Source organism: Artibeus jamaicensis, unplaced genomic scaffold, assembly GCF_021234435.1.
Source record: "Artibeus jamaicensis isolate MK-2021 breed Jamaican fruit bat unplaced genomic scaffold, CSHL_Jam_final contig_3160, whole genome shotgun sequence".
Classification (NCBI taxonomy): Eukaryota; Metazoa; Chordata; class Mammalia; order Chiroptera; family Phyllostomidae; genus Artibeus; species Artibeus jamaicensis.
In genome coordinates, this window is record NW_026521732.1 from 55,697 (window position 1) to 71,799 (window position 16,103).

General features: G+C 39.2%; 1 protein-coding gene across 3 annotated transcripts in view; it reads right to left on the minus strand.

Moving 5' to 3' along the window:
- The window catches only part of LOC128625756 (centrosomal protein kizuna-like), a 44,550-nt gene extending 29,676 nt beyond the window's left edge, over nucleotides 1-14,874 (minus strand). For all 3 annotated transcript variants that reach the window (XM_053663287.1, XM_053663286.1, XM_053663288.1), the window contains exons 1-3: nucleotides 14,678-14,874; nucleotides 9,257-9,319; nucleotides 5,490-5,652 (exon numbers count right to left, since the gene is read on the minus strand). In XM_053663287.1, coding sequence (XP_053519262.1) covers nucleotides 5,490-5,652; nucleotides 9,257-9,319; nucleotides 14,678-14,766 — 315 coding nt within the window. In that variant the 5' untranslated portion in view covers nucleotides 14,767-14,874. The remainder of the gene's footprint in view (nucleotides 1-5,489; nucleotides 5,653-9,256; nucleotides 9,320-14,677) is intronic.
- Between the last annotated feature and the right edge of the window lie 1,229 nt (nucleotides 14,875-16,103).

Here is a 16,103-nt window from a genome sequence, read left to right on the forward strand (position 1 = left end):
TAAAAAATGGCTCAAACAGAAGAACAGATCAAAGCTCCAGAGCAAATACAACTAAGCAACCCAGAGATAGCCAACCTATCAGATGCACAGTTCAAAACACTAGCGATCAGGATGCTCACAGAATTGGTTGAATTTGGTTGCAAATTAGATGAACAAATGAAGGCTACACTAAGTGATATGAAGAAAAATGCACAGGGAATCAATAGTGATGGAAAGTAAACTGGGACTCAAATCAATGGAGTGAACCAGAAGGAAGAAAGAAACAACCAAACAGAAAAGAATGAAGAAACAAGAATTCAAAAAATGAGGAGAGGCTTAGGAACCTCCAGGACATCTTTAAACATTCCAAAATCTGAATTACAGGGGTACCAGAAGGGGAAGAGGAAGAAGCAAGAAGTGGAAAAGTTACTTGAACAAATAATAAAGAAAAACTTCTCGAGGACTTCCACCAAGATGGAGGCATAGGTGGATATGCTGTGCCTTCTCACACAACCAAGTTTAGAGACAACTAAATATTAGCAACAGAAAACACAGTCAGAACACAGGAAATTGAACTTTTCGGAAGTCTGTTAACAACAAATTCTTCAGCCTGACCGGTAAGGGGCCAAACCAGCAGCTGGTGGAGCGGGGTTGCACAGGAAAACTCGGTCAGACAGACTCAGGCTCTCGGAATCCAGGCGCGCGGAATCCAGGCGCAGGGTTGGACCTAGTGAGCGACCGAGGGAGCAACCAAGCAAGCGACCGCGGGGGAAATAGCGAGGGAACAGGGCTGCAAGTTGACTGTGGTCGAGCATTTGTGCGCAGATAGACAAGCAAGGGAGTGAGCGATTGGACTGGAACCCAGCCGGTCCCCACAGAAAGCAGCAGGGAGGGCGCCGCCATTTCCCTACTCTGACCCCACCTCCACATACAGCGTCATAACCCAGCGACTCTGAGTGGCCCGGCCCAGGTGAACCACCTAAGGCGCTGCTCCTCACCCGGTGGCCCAAAACAGCAGAGGGGGGTCACCATTTCCCCGCTCTGACCACGCCCCCACATACAGAGTCACAACCCAGAGACCTGGGAGTCTAAGGCGCCGCTCCTCACACTTAAAGAGCGCGAACAGACCAAAAATGGCTCGAGAAGATCTCAAAGCCCCAGAGCCTATAAATCTAAGTAATGAAGAAATAGCAAAACTCTCAGACGCACAGTTTAAAACACTGGTCATCAGGATCCTCACAGAACTGGTTGATTATAGCCACAAATTAGACAAACATATGAAGGCAAAACTAATTGAAATGAATGGAATTGCACAGGACACCAATAGCAATGAAAAGGAAACTGAGACTCAAATCAATGGAGTAGACCAGAAGAAAGCAAATAATGGCCAAACAGAAAAGAGTCAAGAAGCAAGAATTCAAAGAAATGAGGAGAGTCTTAGGAACCTCCAGGGCATCTTTAAATGCTCCAACATCCAAATTATAGGGGTACCAGAAGGGGGAAAGGCACAGCCACCAGTGGAAAACTTATTTGAACAAATAATAAAGGAGAATTTCCCCAATCTGGCAAAGGAAATAGATTTACATGAAGTCTGGGAAGCTCAGAGAGTCCCAAAGAAGTTGGACCCAAGAAAGAACACACCAAGGCACACCATCGTTACATTAGCCAAGATTAAAATGAAGGAGAGAATTCTAGAAGCAGCAAGAGATAAGGAGACAGTCACCTACGAAGGAGTTCCCATCAGACTGTCAGCTGATTTCTTAAAAGAGACCTTTCAGGCAAGAAGGGGCTGGAAAGAAGTATTCCAAGGATCTCCATCCAAGATTTCTCTATCCAGCAAAACTTTCATTTAGAATGGAAGGGCAGACAAAGTGCTTCCCAGATAAAGTCAAGTTAAGGGAGGTCATCATCACCAAGCCTGTACTATATGAAATGTTAAAGGGATTTACCTAAGAAAAAAAGGAAGATACAAACTATGAGCAGTAAAATGACTACAAACTAACAGTTATTAACAACCACACCTAAAGTAAAAACAAACTAAGCAAACAACTAGAACAGGAACAGAACCACAGAAATGGAGATCACACGGAGGGTTAGCAACAGAGGAGTGGAAGGAGGAAAGAGGGGGGAAAGGTACAGAGAATAAATAGCATAGATGGTAGGTAGAAAATAGACAGGGGAAGAGGAAGAATAGTATGGGAAGTGTAGAAGCTAAAGAACTTACGACTCATGGACATGAACTAAAAGGGAAAATGTGGGTGGGAGGGGGTGTACAGAGTGGACGGGAGTGAAGGGGGGGAAATCGTAATAGCATAATCAATAAAATATATTTTTAAAAAATTGGGCAAATCCCCACTTCTCCCACACTACTTCATTTTGTTTCAGTTTCAGAAATTCTACCAATTACCTAAAAGTTCATTTGCATTACCTATATTCAAGAAGAAATATCCTACCTCCAGCAGGTTGAGCTTTTTAGACAATATACTATAAACATGTTTATTCATAACATCTTTCTACTGAGACTTATGTGTGGTCAGTCAGTAAAGGAGGTAAAGATCTGATACCTGTGTAGAGCAGGATTAAGAAGAGACAAGTGGTTGGGGCATATTCCTAAGGACTCCACTGAACAGTGGCAGAAAAGGAAGAACCAGAAAGAGATTGGAAGACACCAGAGGCAAACCTCCTCTACTCTGAAACTCCGCCTACTGCACAGCTTGCTGAGCTAAGTGGTGTCAATGCCTGGTTTCATGAGCACACACAAAGCATGTTGACTTAGCGTGACTGCCAAATACAGTTCTCCATGGAACTCAACATCTCTCCCAATTGTAGCTACATGATCTGTTCTTTTATGCCATCAGCAGACTTTTTTAAAGGCATTCTTTATCAAAAATTTAAAAAGTAACATCTGTGTAATATCTGAACCATGTTTATGAATAAAGCTTTATATATCTTATAAATATAATTTATCATTTTCTTTATGTTCTCCTATTCTGTTATTCTTTAGTAACTCATATAAGTTTTTTCATATCCTTTTACATATAACAGATGCTCTCAATATAAAAAATATTTATAAAGGATAATCTTTCCCTTCAAATTCCTCCCTTTCACATTCGATTACAATAAGAAATCAATAATTATAGATGTAGAAGATAAAATTAAAAATTTATCATTTCAAAATCTCCCATATGACTGATGTAGGCATTATTAATGAATCCTAAAACCACTAGGTAAAAGGAAAGGTTGTTGAGGAATAAGATATTCCCAAGATGTCAAACCATCATCCCATAGATTTATTTACTAATTTACAAAGGAAAAAAGTACCTTACAATAGAGAGATCCAGAGATCATCATCTTAACCAAAGAATCAAACTCAGCTTCTCTTAGGCATGACCACCTGACATCAAAAATGATTTGCTTCCTGATCAGATGCAGTAAGAAGAATATAATATCAGGTGTGAGTATTTAATTAACTAAAAATTCAGCCCTCAAAATTTCCAGGGAAAAGGAGAAGGGTTTACAGGAGCAAGTATAAAGGACATATGGACAAAAACTAGGGGGCATGGGTAGAAATGGGAAGGAGGTGAAGAGGGCTGGGAAGGTGGGCTGGGATGGGAGTTAAAAAAAAATACAGCCCTCAGAGTCATATTTTAAATGTTCAATCACCCAGTATGGCTACTGGCTACTGTATTGGACAGTATTAGTATACAGTGAGCATTCCCATCATTATAGAAAGTTCTATTAGGCAGTGCTAGTTTAGACTGAATTTCCAGTTTACAGGAAATATAGGGGATGCTATGCAAGTTAGGTTACTTCATGAGAAGGTAGAGCTCTTCAGAAAAGACAATAATACTGGATAAAATTGAAGGCAGCAGAAAAAGAGGAAGATGAAATACCAGATGGATTAACTCCATAAAAGAAGCGACAGATATGAGTTTACAGAGGCTGAGAAGGGCTTTTGAGGACAGGGCATTTTGGACAACACCCATAGTGTCATCAGGGGTTGTAGCCAACTCAATGGCACATAATGAACACTTACAAGCTAAATGATACCTCAAAGAAATAACCAATTAAATTCAGAATATGAGGCATTCTATAAGCCTACCTTCTTCAAAAAGTCAGTATTACTGGGGGAAAAGAAAAAGGAAGAGTGGTATCAGACTAAATTAAAGTAAAACACCAAAAAGACATAATAACCACATGTAATGTGTGAAACATAGTTGGCTCCTGGTATGGAACTGGGGAAATTAGAATACCAACTGGATATTAAGTGATATTATAGAATCATTATTAATTACCTTAGATGTGGTAATGAATGATATGATTATGTAGGAGACTGCCATTTAGGGAAGTGTTATGGTGTCTGCACCATACTTTCAAAAATACACATACACAAACAGCAAATATGGCAAAATATTTACAACTACTGCATCCAGAGTTTAGGAGTTGTTTTAGTCCATTCAGCTGCTATAACAAAACACCAATGGCTAGTGGGTTACAAACAACAGAAATGTATAGCTCAGAGTTCTGGAGGATGGGAAGTCCAAGATCCATGTACCAGCATGTCACCTGGGGAGGGCCCTCTTTCTGGTTCACAACCACCACCTTCTAATTATGTCCTTACATGGTGGAAGGGGCTGGGATCTCTTTGGAGCCTCTTTTATAAGGCACCAATCCCATTTGTGAAAATTCCACTCATTATTTAAGCACCTCTCAAAGACCACACCTACTAATATCATCACTTCAGACCATAGCATGAATATTTGTTAGTATTATTCTTTTAATTTTTCTGTGTACTTGAGATTTTTATAATAAAAGGTAGGGAAGAAAATTGCTACAGAAAAAAGGAAAGGGAAATACTGAAGCCACTTCTCCTATAACCAGTATTCAGCTGAGTTAACTTGGGCAACAACCCCTGACCAACACAAATGGTGAGAAAAAAGGACTAGCCTTCCAAGCTTGGCATAATTTGTAGAGCACAAGGTTGCCAAGCATCTTAAGGGAAAGGAACACCAGAATTAGAGATGGTACTAAGAGCAGTTGCTCTGGGGCACAAGACAAGGAGCATGAAGGCGAACTCCTCCGTGCCAGTTCTATCCCCTCAGTCTTCCCTCAACACACTGCCTGACTAAAACAGAGGGTCCCGACCACAGGAAAAGAACCAATTAAAGAAGAAATCAATCTCTAATGCTGCTCAAGTTCAACCATGGGACCAACAAATACTATGTGCCAGGTAGTGGGTAATGATATACATGTCTGTTTTAAGTTAAAATTCGTATAGTACAACAAAGTAGAGATATTCCATTAATTGCTCAAGTAGGAATATGAGAAAATGCAATTTCAAGTTCTCTGATCAAAATCTGGCCATGTGATAATTCATAAAGAAAACTGACAATCTTATAGATGAACAACTGAACATTGTGACTGCCACTGATCTGAAACTTACTGCTCATTATTTCTAATTTTAGCAAAAAAAGGATTAAAATAAAATGAATTACAAAACAAGATGTCACCTTCAGTTCTTGAAGCTTCTCTGTATTTGTGGTAAAGTGTCCAACACAAGCTTGGATACACTCCAACTGCTTTAAATATTCTTTGTTTCGAGTATGAGCCTTCTTTTCTGACTCACATATTTCCTTGAGGTATTTCTTTAGCCTTACATACTTCAACTTAACTCTAGAAAAATAAAAGCAGATTTTTTAAACAATGAAGTCAGATTTGAAGAAGAAGAACTTTTTTTTAATTGAAGATGTTTACTGCATCCTATTTTTGGTGGAAAAAATATAACACACATTTATTTAGCACAACCTTGTGAAATACACAAAGTGAAACTAGGAAAGAAATATTTTTCTTCTAGTCCATTTCTGAGGACTAATTCATGAACTGCTCCACTGTAATGAAATATTTCTTGCAATAGTTGAGCACTAAGCTTAACATTTAGTAATTAAGAAGAATTTTCTTTAACAAAATTGTTAGTGAGACAATGTATTCTAATATATATTTACCCAAACACTAAAACCTAAAGGACAGAATGTATATGCATTTTTAGAGAGAAGAAGTTAATGCAACATCACTGAGGTATCACATCTAGGCATAACTCTCCTGAGAAATATACATAAGACCACACTATAACATTCAAACAGTAAAGACTTAAAGGGTTTTCTTTCTCAAAATTAAATGTGATTCTAAGAGTAGTGTCTATGTGGCCATGCTCAGAAGAAAAGCCCATTAGCATTCTTTTTAAATGACAATCACAAAACTACCTGCTCTTATAAAGGAAATCAAACTAAAAACCACAATCCATAAACATGAAGAAAATTTGAAATTTAAAATGAAAAACTCTTATTTTAGATATAATTTTAAAATTCTGTTAGAAATTGCAACAGCATACTATATTATTAAAATGTTTTAAAAACAACATATAGACTGTAACTACTCAAATTGTAAAAAAAAAACCAACAACAATAAAAAAACCTTTAGGAATTCCAGACCAAAATAGTATCAAAAGACTCAAGATGTGCAGCCCACTCTTTTCATAGAACCAACACTGCTAATTCTAGGTCGCTGTTTTTCACAAGCACCTAAGTTATAAGAATACCTATAGGATTTCTATTGTTGGTTCAATAAATTATTCAGTATTCTTTTATCAATCAAAAATAAGTTGAAAATCACAAAAATGTTCACCCTTGAAAACATATTTCCAAAGTTTTGATCTGAGTTGGCTACCTCCATTTTTCTATGCACAAAAAACTTAAGATAGGTTTTACTGCTACCCATGTCTGCTATTTTCAACATAAACAACAGGAATGGGATAGAACCTAACATACCATCTTTCACACACAGGTACTCGGTAAAGCTAGTGGTGGTGGCCAGTCTCTACCTGAAGTAGGTATAATAGTAAACAATGCCTTCTCCATCCAAAGTCTAGTTTCATTCCTGCCCCTCCTTACATTAGCCTGCAAAGCTGACCACATAAGTAAGTCATCCATCCATGCAATCATTCATATATTAAGTGCTCTGAACATGAAAGCCACTCAGCTGGGTCAACAGGGAAAACAAACAAAAAAAGGAGATAAGTAAAACACAGTCCCTTGTGGGAAACTGCAAGGGACTCTGACAAAACTAGGCAACCTGACCTAGTTAAAGGGGTCATGGACGCCTTTCCAGTAGAAATTATTTTTCAGCTGAGATATGAGGGCTGGGTATGAATTAACCCAAAATTTGGGAAAGCAAGAGTAAAAAGTTGAGGGGAAAACATTCAGGCAAGGAAAGTAACATGATGGAAAGCTCAAAGGCAGTAAGTAAGAATAACAGTGATATTGACAAAAATAATAATAATAAATTATCAACTCTTACTTTGTTTTAAGACTCTATTAACTTCTCATAACTATCATTAACCCCATTTGACAGATGAAAAAAATGGAGACAGAATGTTGACCTGATAGTCCCAAGGTCATATGGCTATAAGATGGTGGGACTAAATCAAGGAACTTGACAACAAAACCTATCTGCTTACACTATATTACAAAAGATCCTACCATGCTTCAGAAACTGAAGTATTAGTCCATGTAAAATTTTAGGGGGAGGTTGGCAAAAGATGGTAATGATGAAAATTAAACAGGGACAGATAATGGCACGTCTGGTATGCCCTTGTACCAGATACTTCTCATGCCCTCCTCATATCCTCCTGACCCACCTTTTCTTCTACCAGTCACCGCTGCAGCAACCCAGTAACACCTGCCTCAGCCGCACCTGGTATCTTGCTTTCCCAGGGCTGCTTTTCTGAATTTGCAACATAGAAAACCTGGATATGAGAAGGAGTAAACACCTCCTGCAACAGCCCTGATCAATGGAGTCAGAAACCTAGAGGTAAATAGCCACCTCTTCCTTTCCTTAAGTGGACACTTGTAAGGAGCAGAGAAGCAGTCTACACTGCTCCTCTGAAGGTCCAGAGGCATCAAGTTCCAGGTGCCCACAGCAGTAACCAGCTCCTACTTCATTCTTCCCAGCTCTGCTTTCTAATTTTATGTGACCACTACCTAAAATAACCTACTACTATACCTACAGAAAAAAAAGAAACCCTACCACCTACAAACAAACCCTTGTCTCAGACTCTGCCTTCTGAGATAACCAGGTTGAAGACAGCCATGTTAGAAAGTTTGGATTTTATCCTACAGGAAGTCAAAGAAAGCATATTTTAAGCAAATCATACTCTCTAACAGGAAAAAAAGAGGTTGATAGTAGAACAAACTCAGAAAACTGAGAGCTTGGTAAAGGTTCCCATTCTGCTCTCACCATCATTATGTCAGGAAGTCATCCAAGACAAGGCCACAGAAAAATTCCATACTGTCTTCTGCCCCTTGAGCTGTGGGTTAGAAAAATAGCAACTGCTATGGATCCTCTAAGAGTTGGGCCCACTTCCGAGGCCATAGTATCCACAACATTTCCATCATCCTATTGACTCTTGTCTCCTCTAGAGCCCAGAGACTTACGGCTATCCTCCCTGACTGGTACCTTTGGAAGTATACTAAATTTTAAGACCAAAGAATAATTTTGAAGATCAGGAAATAAATGGACCTAATGGATGATCAGATTTTAAGTATTTTTTGCTTCTCTCCCTTCTGGGTAAGAAATTTTCATTTTTCACTCACATTATAGTATGGATAAATCACAACTTTAGTACAGTCATAGCCAGAAATTATTTATATAAATAACACTGGAGATAACACCATACATTTAGCTTAAGGATGAAGTTCAGTTTCCATAAAATAAACTTAAAAATATTGAAAGTTTGCTCTTCATATTAAAGTAACCAAAGTGGAATAACATGTATATTATCTACTGTCCATGATAATTTTAACATTCATTGTCATATACCTATGAACAAATGAAACACTATGTAATCCTACCTACAATAGTTTGTTGAAAAGTCAGCTACAGTATAATTATGCCTTAATCACTATACAGACTTAATGGATTTAACTTGTGACCAAAAAGATAACAGACTATAACAGGTCTTATTCTTAAGCAATTTAAGCAAAAGATTCCTGAAATAATACAAATACCAAATAACAAAAAAATTTTTTTCCTTGTACTAAGTTTAATCAAATTTATTCTTACACATGATAGTCATTAAATTGCAGTGTTTACTTGAACTATTACACATCAAGAGTAAAAGAATGCTAAAAGTACTACAACTATGGTATTTACAACATTAGGGTTAAATTTTTATTAACATATGCAAAGTGGTCTAAAAACTATTACTACTGGCATATCTTACCTGCATATATCAGACTGACTATATTCATAAAGTTTCTTTTCCAGGTCCAATCTCTTCTTTTCACTATAGAACAGAAAGAAAATATTTTATCAATAACTACACTGATAAGTAATAGGCTGTCAAATTTAAAATATGATCTCTTTTAAAATCACACTTTTGTAAGAATGCTTCTCTAGCCTAAGAAGCAGAAAATGCCAGCTGTGTTTGAACCGCAAGACACAAAAATACTTAGCAGTCACCAGGGATATCTTTTGCAAAGAGGACACCAATACAAAGCAAAATGAACAAGATTCTCAAAGTAAGTGGGAAAATATCTTAACAAAAAGTTGGGAACCAGGTTCATTCATTCAGCAAGTATTTCTTGCATGCTATGATGAGCTAAGCAGAGTTCTAGGCCTAGAGACTAATATGGTGAACAAGACAACCAAGAACCCTGTCATCAGGCAGCTGACCTTCTAGTGGGGAGGACAGACAAAAAATATGTAAAATACAATATGGCCAGACCTCTCTTGAGGCGGTGGCACTTAAGCAATGGAGGTTCCATCAGGACTGGACATGATGCTTCCACAAAATCCACCTTGGACTAAAGGCTGAAAGAGAAATCACAAAATGTCTGAGAGAAAAATACTATGAATCAAAGACAAGGAGTCCAACAGAAGATAAGCTCCGGCTGGTCTCCTGAGGGAATGGACCTGAGACCACCTTCCATTTGTGAGCTCTTCATTAGTTTGTTTTCCTTCAAATATTTTTTCCTTTACAAAAAAGCCCCAAATGTACTGTTAACTACATTGTAGGATAAATTTCTTTGTTTAGCACAAATTAATCAAAATTCTTTTAATGGGAAAATGGAGTACAAAAGTCAAACACCAAATCTTTGCTTGGGTAAAACAATCTATTCCCCAGTTGGGGTATGTCTAGGTTAAAAAAGGGTAAAAGATTAAAAGGAAAAAATTATAGAAACACAACTTTTAAAATTAATAGCTTTCCACAGATCTTTCTCATTAATAAGAATGAACTTAGAAGAGATATGAATAAAATATGGTATGTTTATTTCCATGTTAGGAAATTTTATTAGTCACTTTTCCCCCTTCTAAGGTTCCAAGGATCAAAAGGATACTTAATTCATGAAGAATGAATGACTGGACAGTGTAAGCAATTTGTCATTAAGTTTTGAGGACAAAAGGACCCTTAAATGCATCTATGTCCTTGTGCCCTGGTGTCACACTTCACTTCTGTGTATTCCTGCCAAAAAAGTATGGCCAGAGTCCGGTCATGAGGAAACATCAGGTGGACCCAGTTTGAGCAGCACCCTCTGGAATGAAAGTTGTACTCTATGAAACGGTCAGGAACATGAAAGATAGTCTCTCTCTGAGAGAGACTAGGAACGATTGCACAGGCATGGCAACCACATTGAATATGGGTTCACAGATGGGATCCTATACCAGAAAAGAAAAAAAGACAGGTATTAGGGGTTGCCACACCGAATTATAGGGGTACCAGAAGGGGGAAAGGCACAGCCACCAGTGGAAAACTTATTTGAACAAATAATAAAGGAGAATTTCCCCAATCTGGCAAAGGAAATAGACTTCCAGGAAATCCAGGAAGCTCAGAGAGTCCCAAAGAAGTTGGACCCAAGAAGGAACACACCAAGGCACATCATCATTACATTAGCCAAGATTAAAATGAAGGAGAGAATCCTAGAAGCAGCAAGAGCTAAGGGGACAGTCACCTACAAAGGAGTTCCCATCAGACTGTCAGCAGATTTTTCAAAAGAGACCTTACAGGCAAGAAGGGGCTGGAAAGAGGTATTCCAAGTCATGACATCCAAAGACCTACAACCAAGATTGCTCTATCCAGAAAAACTTTCATTTAGAATGGAAGGACACATAAAGGTGCTTCTCAGATAAGATCAAATTCAAGGAGTTCATCATCACCAAGCCCTTATTATATGAAATGTTAAAGGGACTTATCTAAGAAAAAGAAGTTAAAAAAACATGAACAGTGAAAGGACAGCAAACTCACAGTTATTAACAACCACACCGAAAACAAAAGCAAACTAAAAGGACAGCTAGATCAGGAGCGGAAACATAGAAATGAAGATCTCAAGGAGGGTTAGCAATAGGGGAGTGGGAGCAAGGGAAGGGGGGAGAAGGTACAGAAAATAAGTAGCATAGACAGTAGATAGAAAATAGATGGGGGGGCAAGAATAGTATGGGACATATAGAATCTAAAGAACTTGAGACATATGGTCATAAACTAAAGGGGGGGGTAATGGTGGGGACGGGGGGGTAGGGTGGAGGGGAATGAGGGGGGAATAGAACAACTGTAATGGCATAATCAATAAAAAAAGAAATTAAAAAAAATAAAAATAAAAACTGAAAAAAAAAGAAGAAAAAGAAGAAAGAAAGAAAAAATTGACATCCTTTGGAGAAGAGCGAATTCTCCCAGAAAACCACCTTTGGATTTGAATGCAACTCTTCCCTGGGTCCCCAGCCTGAGAGCCTCACCTTAAAGAATTTGGACCTGATAAGCCTCCACAATTGCAAGAGCCAATTTCTTAAAATAAACCTATTCCTCTCAAAAAAAAAGTTTTTATATAATTGTAAGAGTCAACTCCACTTATATGTTTCCACCATGCTTACAGCACTATGCACACTGTAACAAGTCACTTCACTAGACTATTTCAGATTCATGATGGACTTTTACCACAATGTAGAGAAAATACTGTATACAAAAAGGAGAAATTTCAGAATATAGAATTACACCTGTGTGTGACTACAGCCAAGACAATTTAAGCTACAAACACACCAGTTACAAGAGAAAAGCTCAGTTATTAGACTAGCTAATTTTGTAATGACCCACCTCAAAAAAGGTCAAGAAAAAGCAAGTTTTCTTCTTCTTTTTTTATCTACCACCCTAGGAAATTACTGATAAAATAGCTGTGACTGTTCAGGGTGGTAGGCTTTAAAATTACTCTTGATTTTTAAGAAATAGTGGTCCTATTGGTCACTGGGATTAATAAAACAAAAAAGAAGGGGTTACATCCAAACACTCAAATATAAAGCAATGATATTCAGTTTGCTCTTCAAAAGTACACTTTTCAACTTTTTTACTCCAAGACTCATTACTGTAGTAGACAAAAAAAATCTGTGGCCTTACTTTACATACTAGTTAAGGCCCCTCATATCTGGTGAAGAACTAAGTTTCAAAGAAGCTGAAAGACCTACTCAAGGTCACACAAGTGTTTGTTGACTAGAACCCATGTTTCCATCTTCCACTGCAGTTTTCTCTGAATCCAAAGTTACTTGCCTCTGTATTTATTATGTGTTAGAGTTAGTGAGAGACTTTTAATATGAAAAAATGAATACACACAGCAACAGATTTATACTGACTTAAAAACAGAGCAAACCTCTAAATTCAGAACCATGAATAGGTTATACAATTTGACTCAAATTCTCAATATAATTTTAACAGCCTCACCTTGCTTAATAGTTAAAATATTAGGTGTTAAACATAAAGTAAGTAATAATAATTACACAGTTATACTATAAAGACTGTAAACAGCCAGGTGTTCTAGGTCAGAGTGCAAAAATGATAACTCACAATTAACTGAGTTGAAAAATAATGCAATGTGAACTGGCAACAGTTTGAAATTAGAACTTTGGCTACGAGAAACAAGTAACTAAAAGCCTAGGGTAACTTAGCTATTCTTTTACCAGAACACAGTAAAAAACTAAGTATACTAATGTACACACTTATCTAAATTATCAGATATGTGCAGATACTTAATACCATCTTTGAAATATCACGCTGTCCACTTTTCCTGGCTGACTGGAAAAGAGTCATTATATAGGGGCAATGTGTGGCTACTGGCTTCCATATAAGACATCCATAACTCCTGGACACCAGCTGGTTGACTTTGGGATTCCTTCCATTCTTTCAACATTTTTCAAGCCCCTCCTCATTTCAGGTACTCTATTAGTAGTTAAAAGATCCAGCTAGATATGGTTCCTGTTCTCCTGGAATTCTCAGTCTAGGGAGGGAGCAAGTCACTTAAGGCATTATCTAGAGCAGTGGTGTCGAACTCATTTTCACCGGGGGCCCACATCAGCTCATGGTTGCCTTCAAAGGGCTGAATGTAATTTCAACTCCTTAACAGTTAACAAGTAGGCTACATTTATACAGTCCTAAAATTATTTCAGCCCCTTGAAGGCAGCCACCAGGCTGATGTGGCCCCCAATGAAAATGAGTTTGACACCCCTGATAGAGTGCTATAAGAAATCCAAGGTCACATAAGTTAGGAAATGGTTTGTCAGTGGGTTGTCCACAGGGCAGGAGCTTCAGAAATGGATTTTTTAGAAGTTGGAGGTGAGGAGTCACTGGCGTGGGTGAGTAATGGCATGTCAGAAAGAAAATAGGATGTAGAAAAAGATTTAGAAGTAAAATATGATTAAGACAATTAAGACAGCCTATGTAGATGTTCTATAAATATTTGACAAAAACTAAAGCTAGCATAAGATGAATATAATTCCTTTGAAAAAAGCACTTGCTTCCGCCTTTACTATACATGTAATTGTTGTCATTTTAGAATTGTCACACACACACAGCTGATCTCTTCACTAAAATGATTTTGTAATTTTTAACACTCATTTAACATTTTATCAATAGATCAAAAAATCTATTTCCTTTTTTGTCAACTAATGAGATTTCTAATTTCAATTAATTTAGCAGCTGAATAAATAGTTCCAACAACGTATCTTTTATGTGGTTATGTATAGTAAATTACTTTATAATTTTCTCCCTTTATATGCTCTTAGATCTTTTCAGTAGTTCTCATCTTTCATGTCTTAATCAAGTTATTAATCAAGATATAACGAACCCTCAGGAACTTTTCTTGCTGGAAATTTCATCCTTGCGCTGGAAATCTGGCTCCCAGAGTCTTCTGTATTTAAACAGGACATACACTTCTCCACCCCCCCTCCCTCACACACACACACACACACACACACACACACACACACACACACACACGAGCGTGCGCGCAAGTTCCTGGACCTGTCCTCATTGATGCAGTGCAGTTGTCAGGGTGGGATGACAATTTTAAGAGAGACGGGGAGAAGACGTGGAAATGGGTATTAGAGAAACCCACAAGGTTTGATTGAGAATGACTGGCAGGAGAACTCCCACTCCCACTTCTGGGAAAATTCGGTGGCGCAGCCAAATCCCCCAGCGGGAGACGCAACAAATGAGGTTATCTCCGGTAAACTTTTTCCTCCAGGCCCCAACCGGAGCCTGGGGGCGCCACGGGCAGCCCTGGGCCCAGGGGAACCAAGGGCTGGAGACGGCAAAGGAAAAAGGGGTAGGATACCAGCTGACCCTCGGAGCACGCCCAGTCCCCGCCCCCGCCCCGATAGGCCCTACCTGTCCCGCAGCCCCTGTTGGAGGCTGCCCAGCCTCTCGTAGTAGTCGGGGCTCGCCACGGGCGAAGACAGTGCCGAGGCCGGGCGCATGCCGTAACCGTTTTCACTTCCCACCGCCTTTGGGGCGCTGCGGGGCTGGGCGAGGGGGCGGGGGACGGTGGAACTGGCTTGACGGAGGCGAAGGCCCCACCATGCACCGCGGGTAAGCCGCGCCCCAAAGCCGAGCTCGGGGGAGGGACTAGGAGAGGCGGGGCGCAGTGGGGGCGCCGAGCGGGCCGGCAACGGCGCGGGCGTGGTGGGAGTGAGTGGCAACCGTCTCAGAAGGGGCGGGCTGAGGTAGCTTGCTAGTGGCGAGGCGGTGTCTGTGTAGGTCGGTTGCCCAGGTTTCTCTCGCCAGACATAGGCAACTGCCTTTCCCTTAAATGTTCACATTATTCATGAGAGAGGCTCTACCAGGGGTATCCAACCTTTTGGCATCTTTGTACCACACCGGAAAAAGAGTTGTTTTGGGCCACATATGAAATACATTGTGACATATAATCACAAAACAATCTCATAATGTTTCAAGTAAATTTATGGTTTTGTGTTGGGCTGCATTCTCAGCCATCCTAGGCTGCAGGTTGGACACCCCTGCTCTAGACCTCCTCCATTAGGAACCTTTCTCTGAGGGCTAAGTCAGAAGTCCCCACTCCAGAGAACGGGGGCTGAGCTGGAGTAATTCAAGTGATTATTTTTGTCTTTGGCATCAAATTGCATCAATCTAACAAGATGAATTCTCTCCTTCCCTCTTGTCACCTCTCTCTCCCTTCTACCCAGGATTTGTGGAGTACCAGGTTCTGTGCCAAGCTTACATTTAAAAGCAAAACAAAACACCACAAAAAAGACAAAACAAATACTAAGCACTTGTTTGTGCTCAGCCCTGACAGTAGAACAACCCATTATCTGAAAATCATGCTGACCCTAAGGATATATTTGATTCTGTAGATCATATTACTGGCTGGTAAAGAGGGAAAAGTTGCTAAGTTGCATGCAAACCACACATTTTGTTTGTGCAGACATTCTTGGTAGACAAAAGCCCCATAGATTCCTTGATCGGGGATTCTGGATCTAGGCTGCCTGGACTCAAATCTCCTCTTCCACTGCTCAGCTGGTTGTGTGACTATCCACGTGCAAGTCACCCTTTTGAAACCTATGGTTCCTCATATGTAAAACGATGAAGATATTACTGCAGGATCCACCTATGACGCTGTGAAAATGATCAGATTTGTTAATGTGTACTTTTAGAAGAGGCTCCCAACACATAACGAAGCATCAGTTTTTATCATCATCATCATCAACTTGCCAGAAAAGCTTCCCAAAGAAAGACAACCATACTTGAAAATCCACAGGGCAGAAAAAAGAAACTATAGTTTCCTTAGTCTGTTATT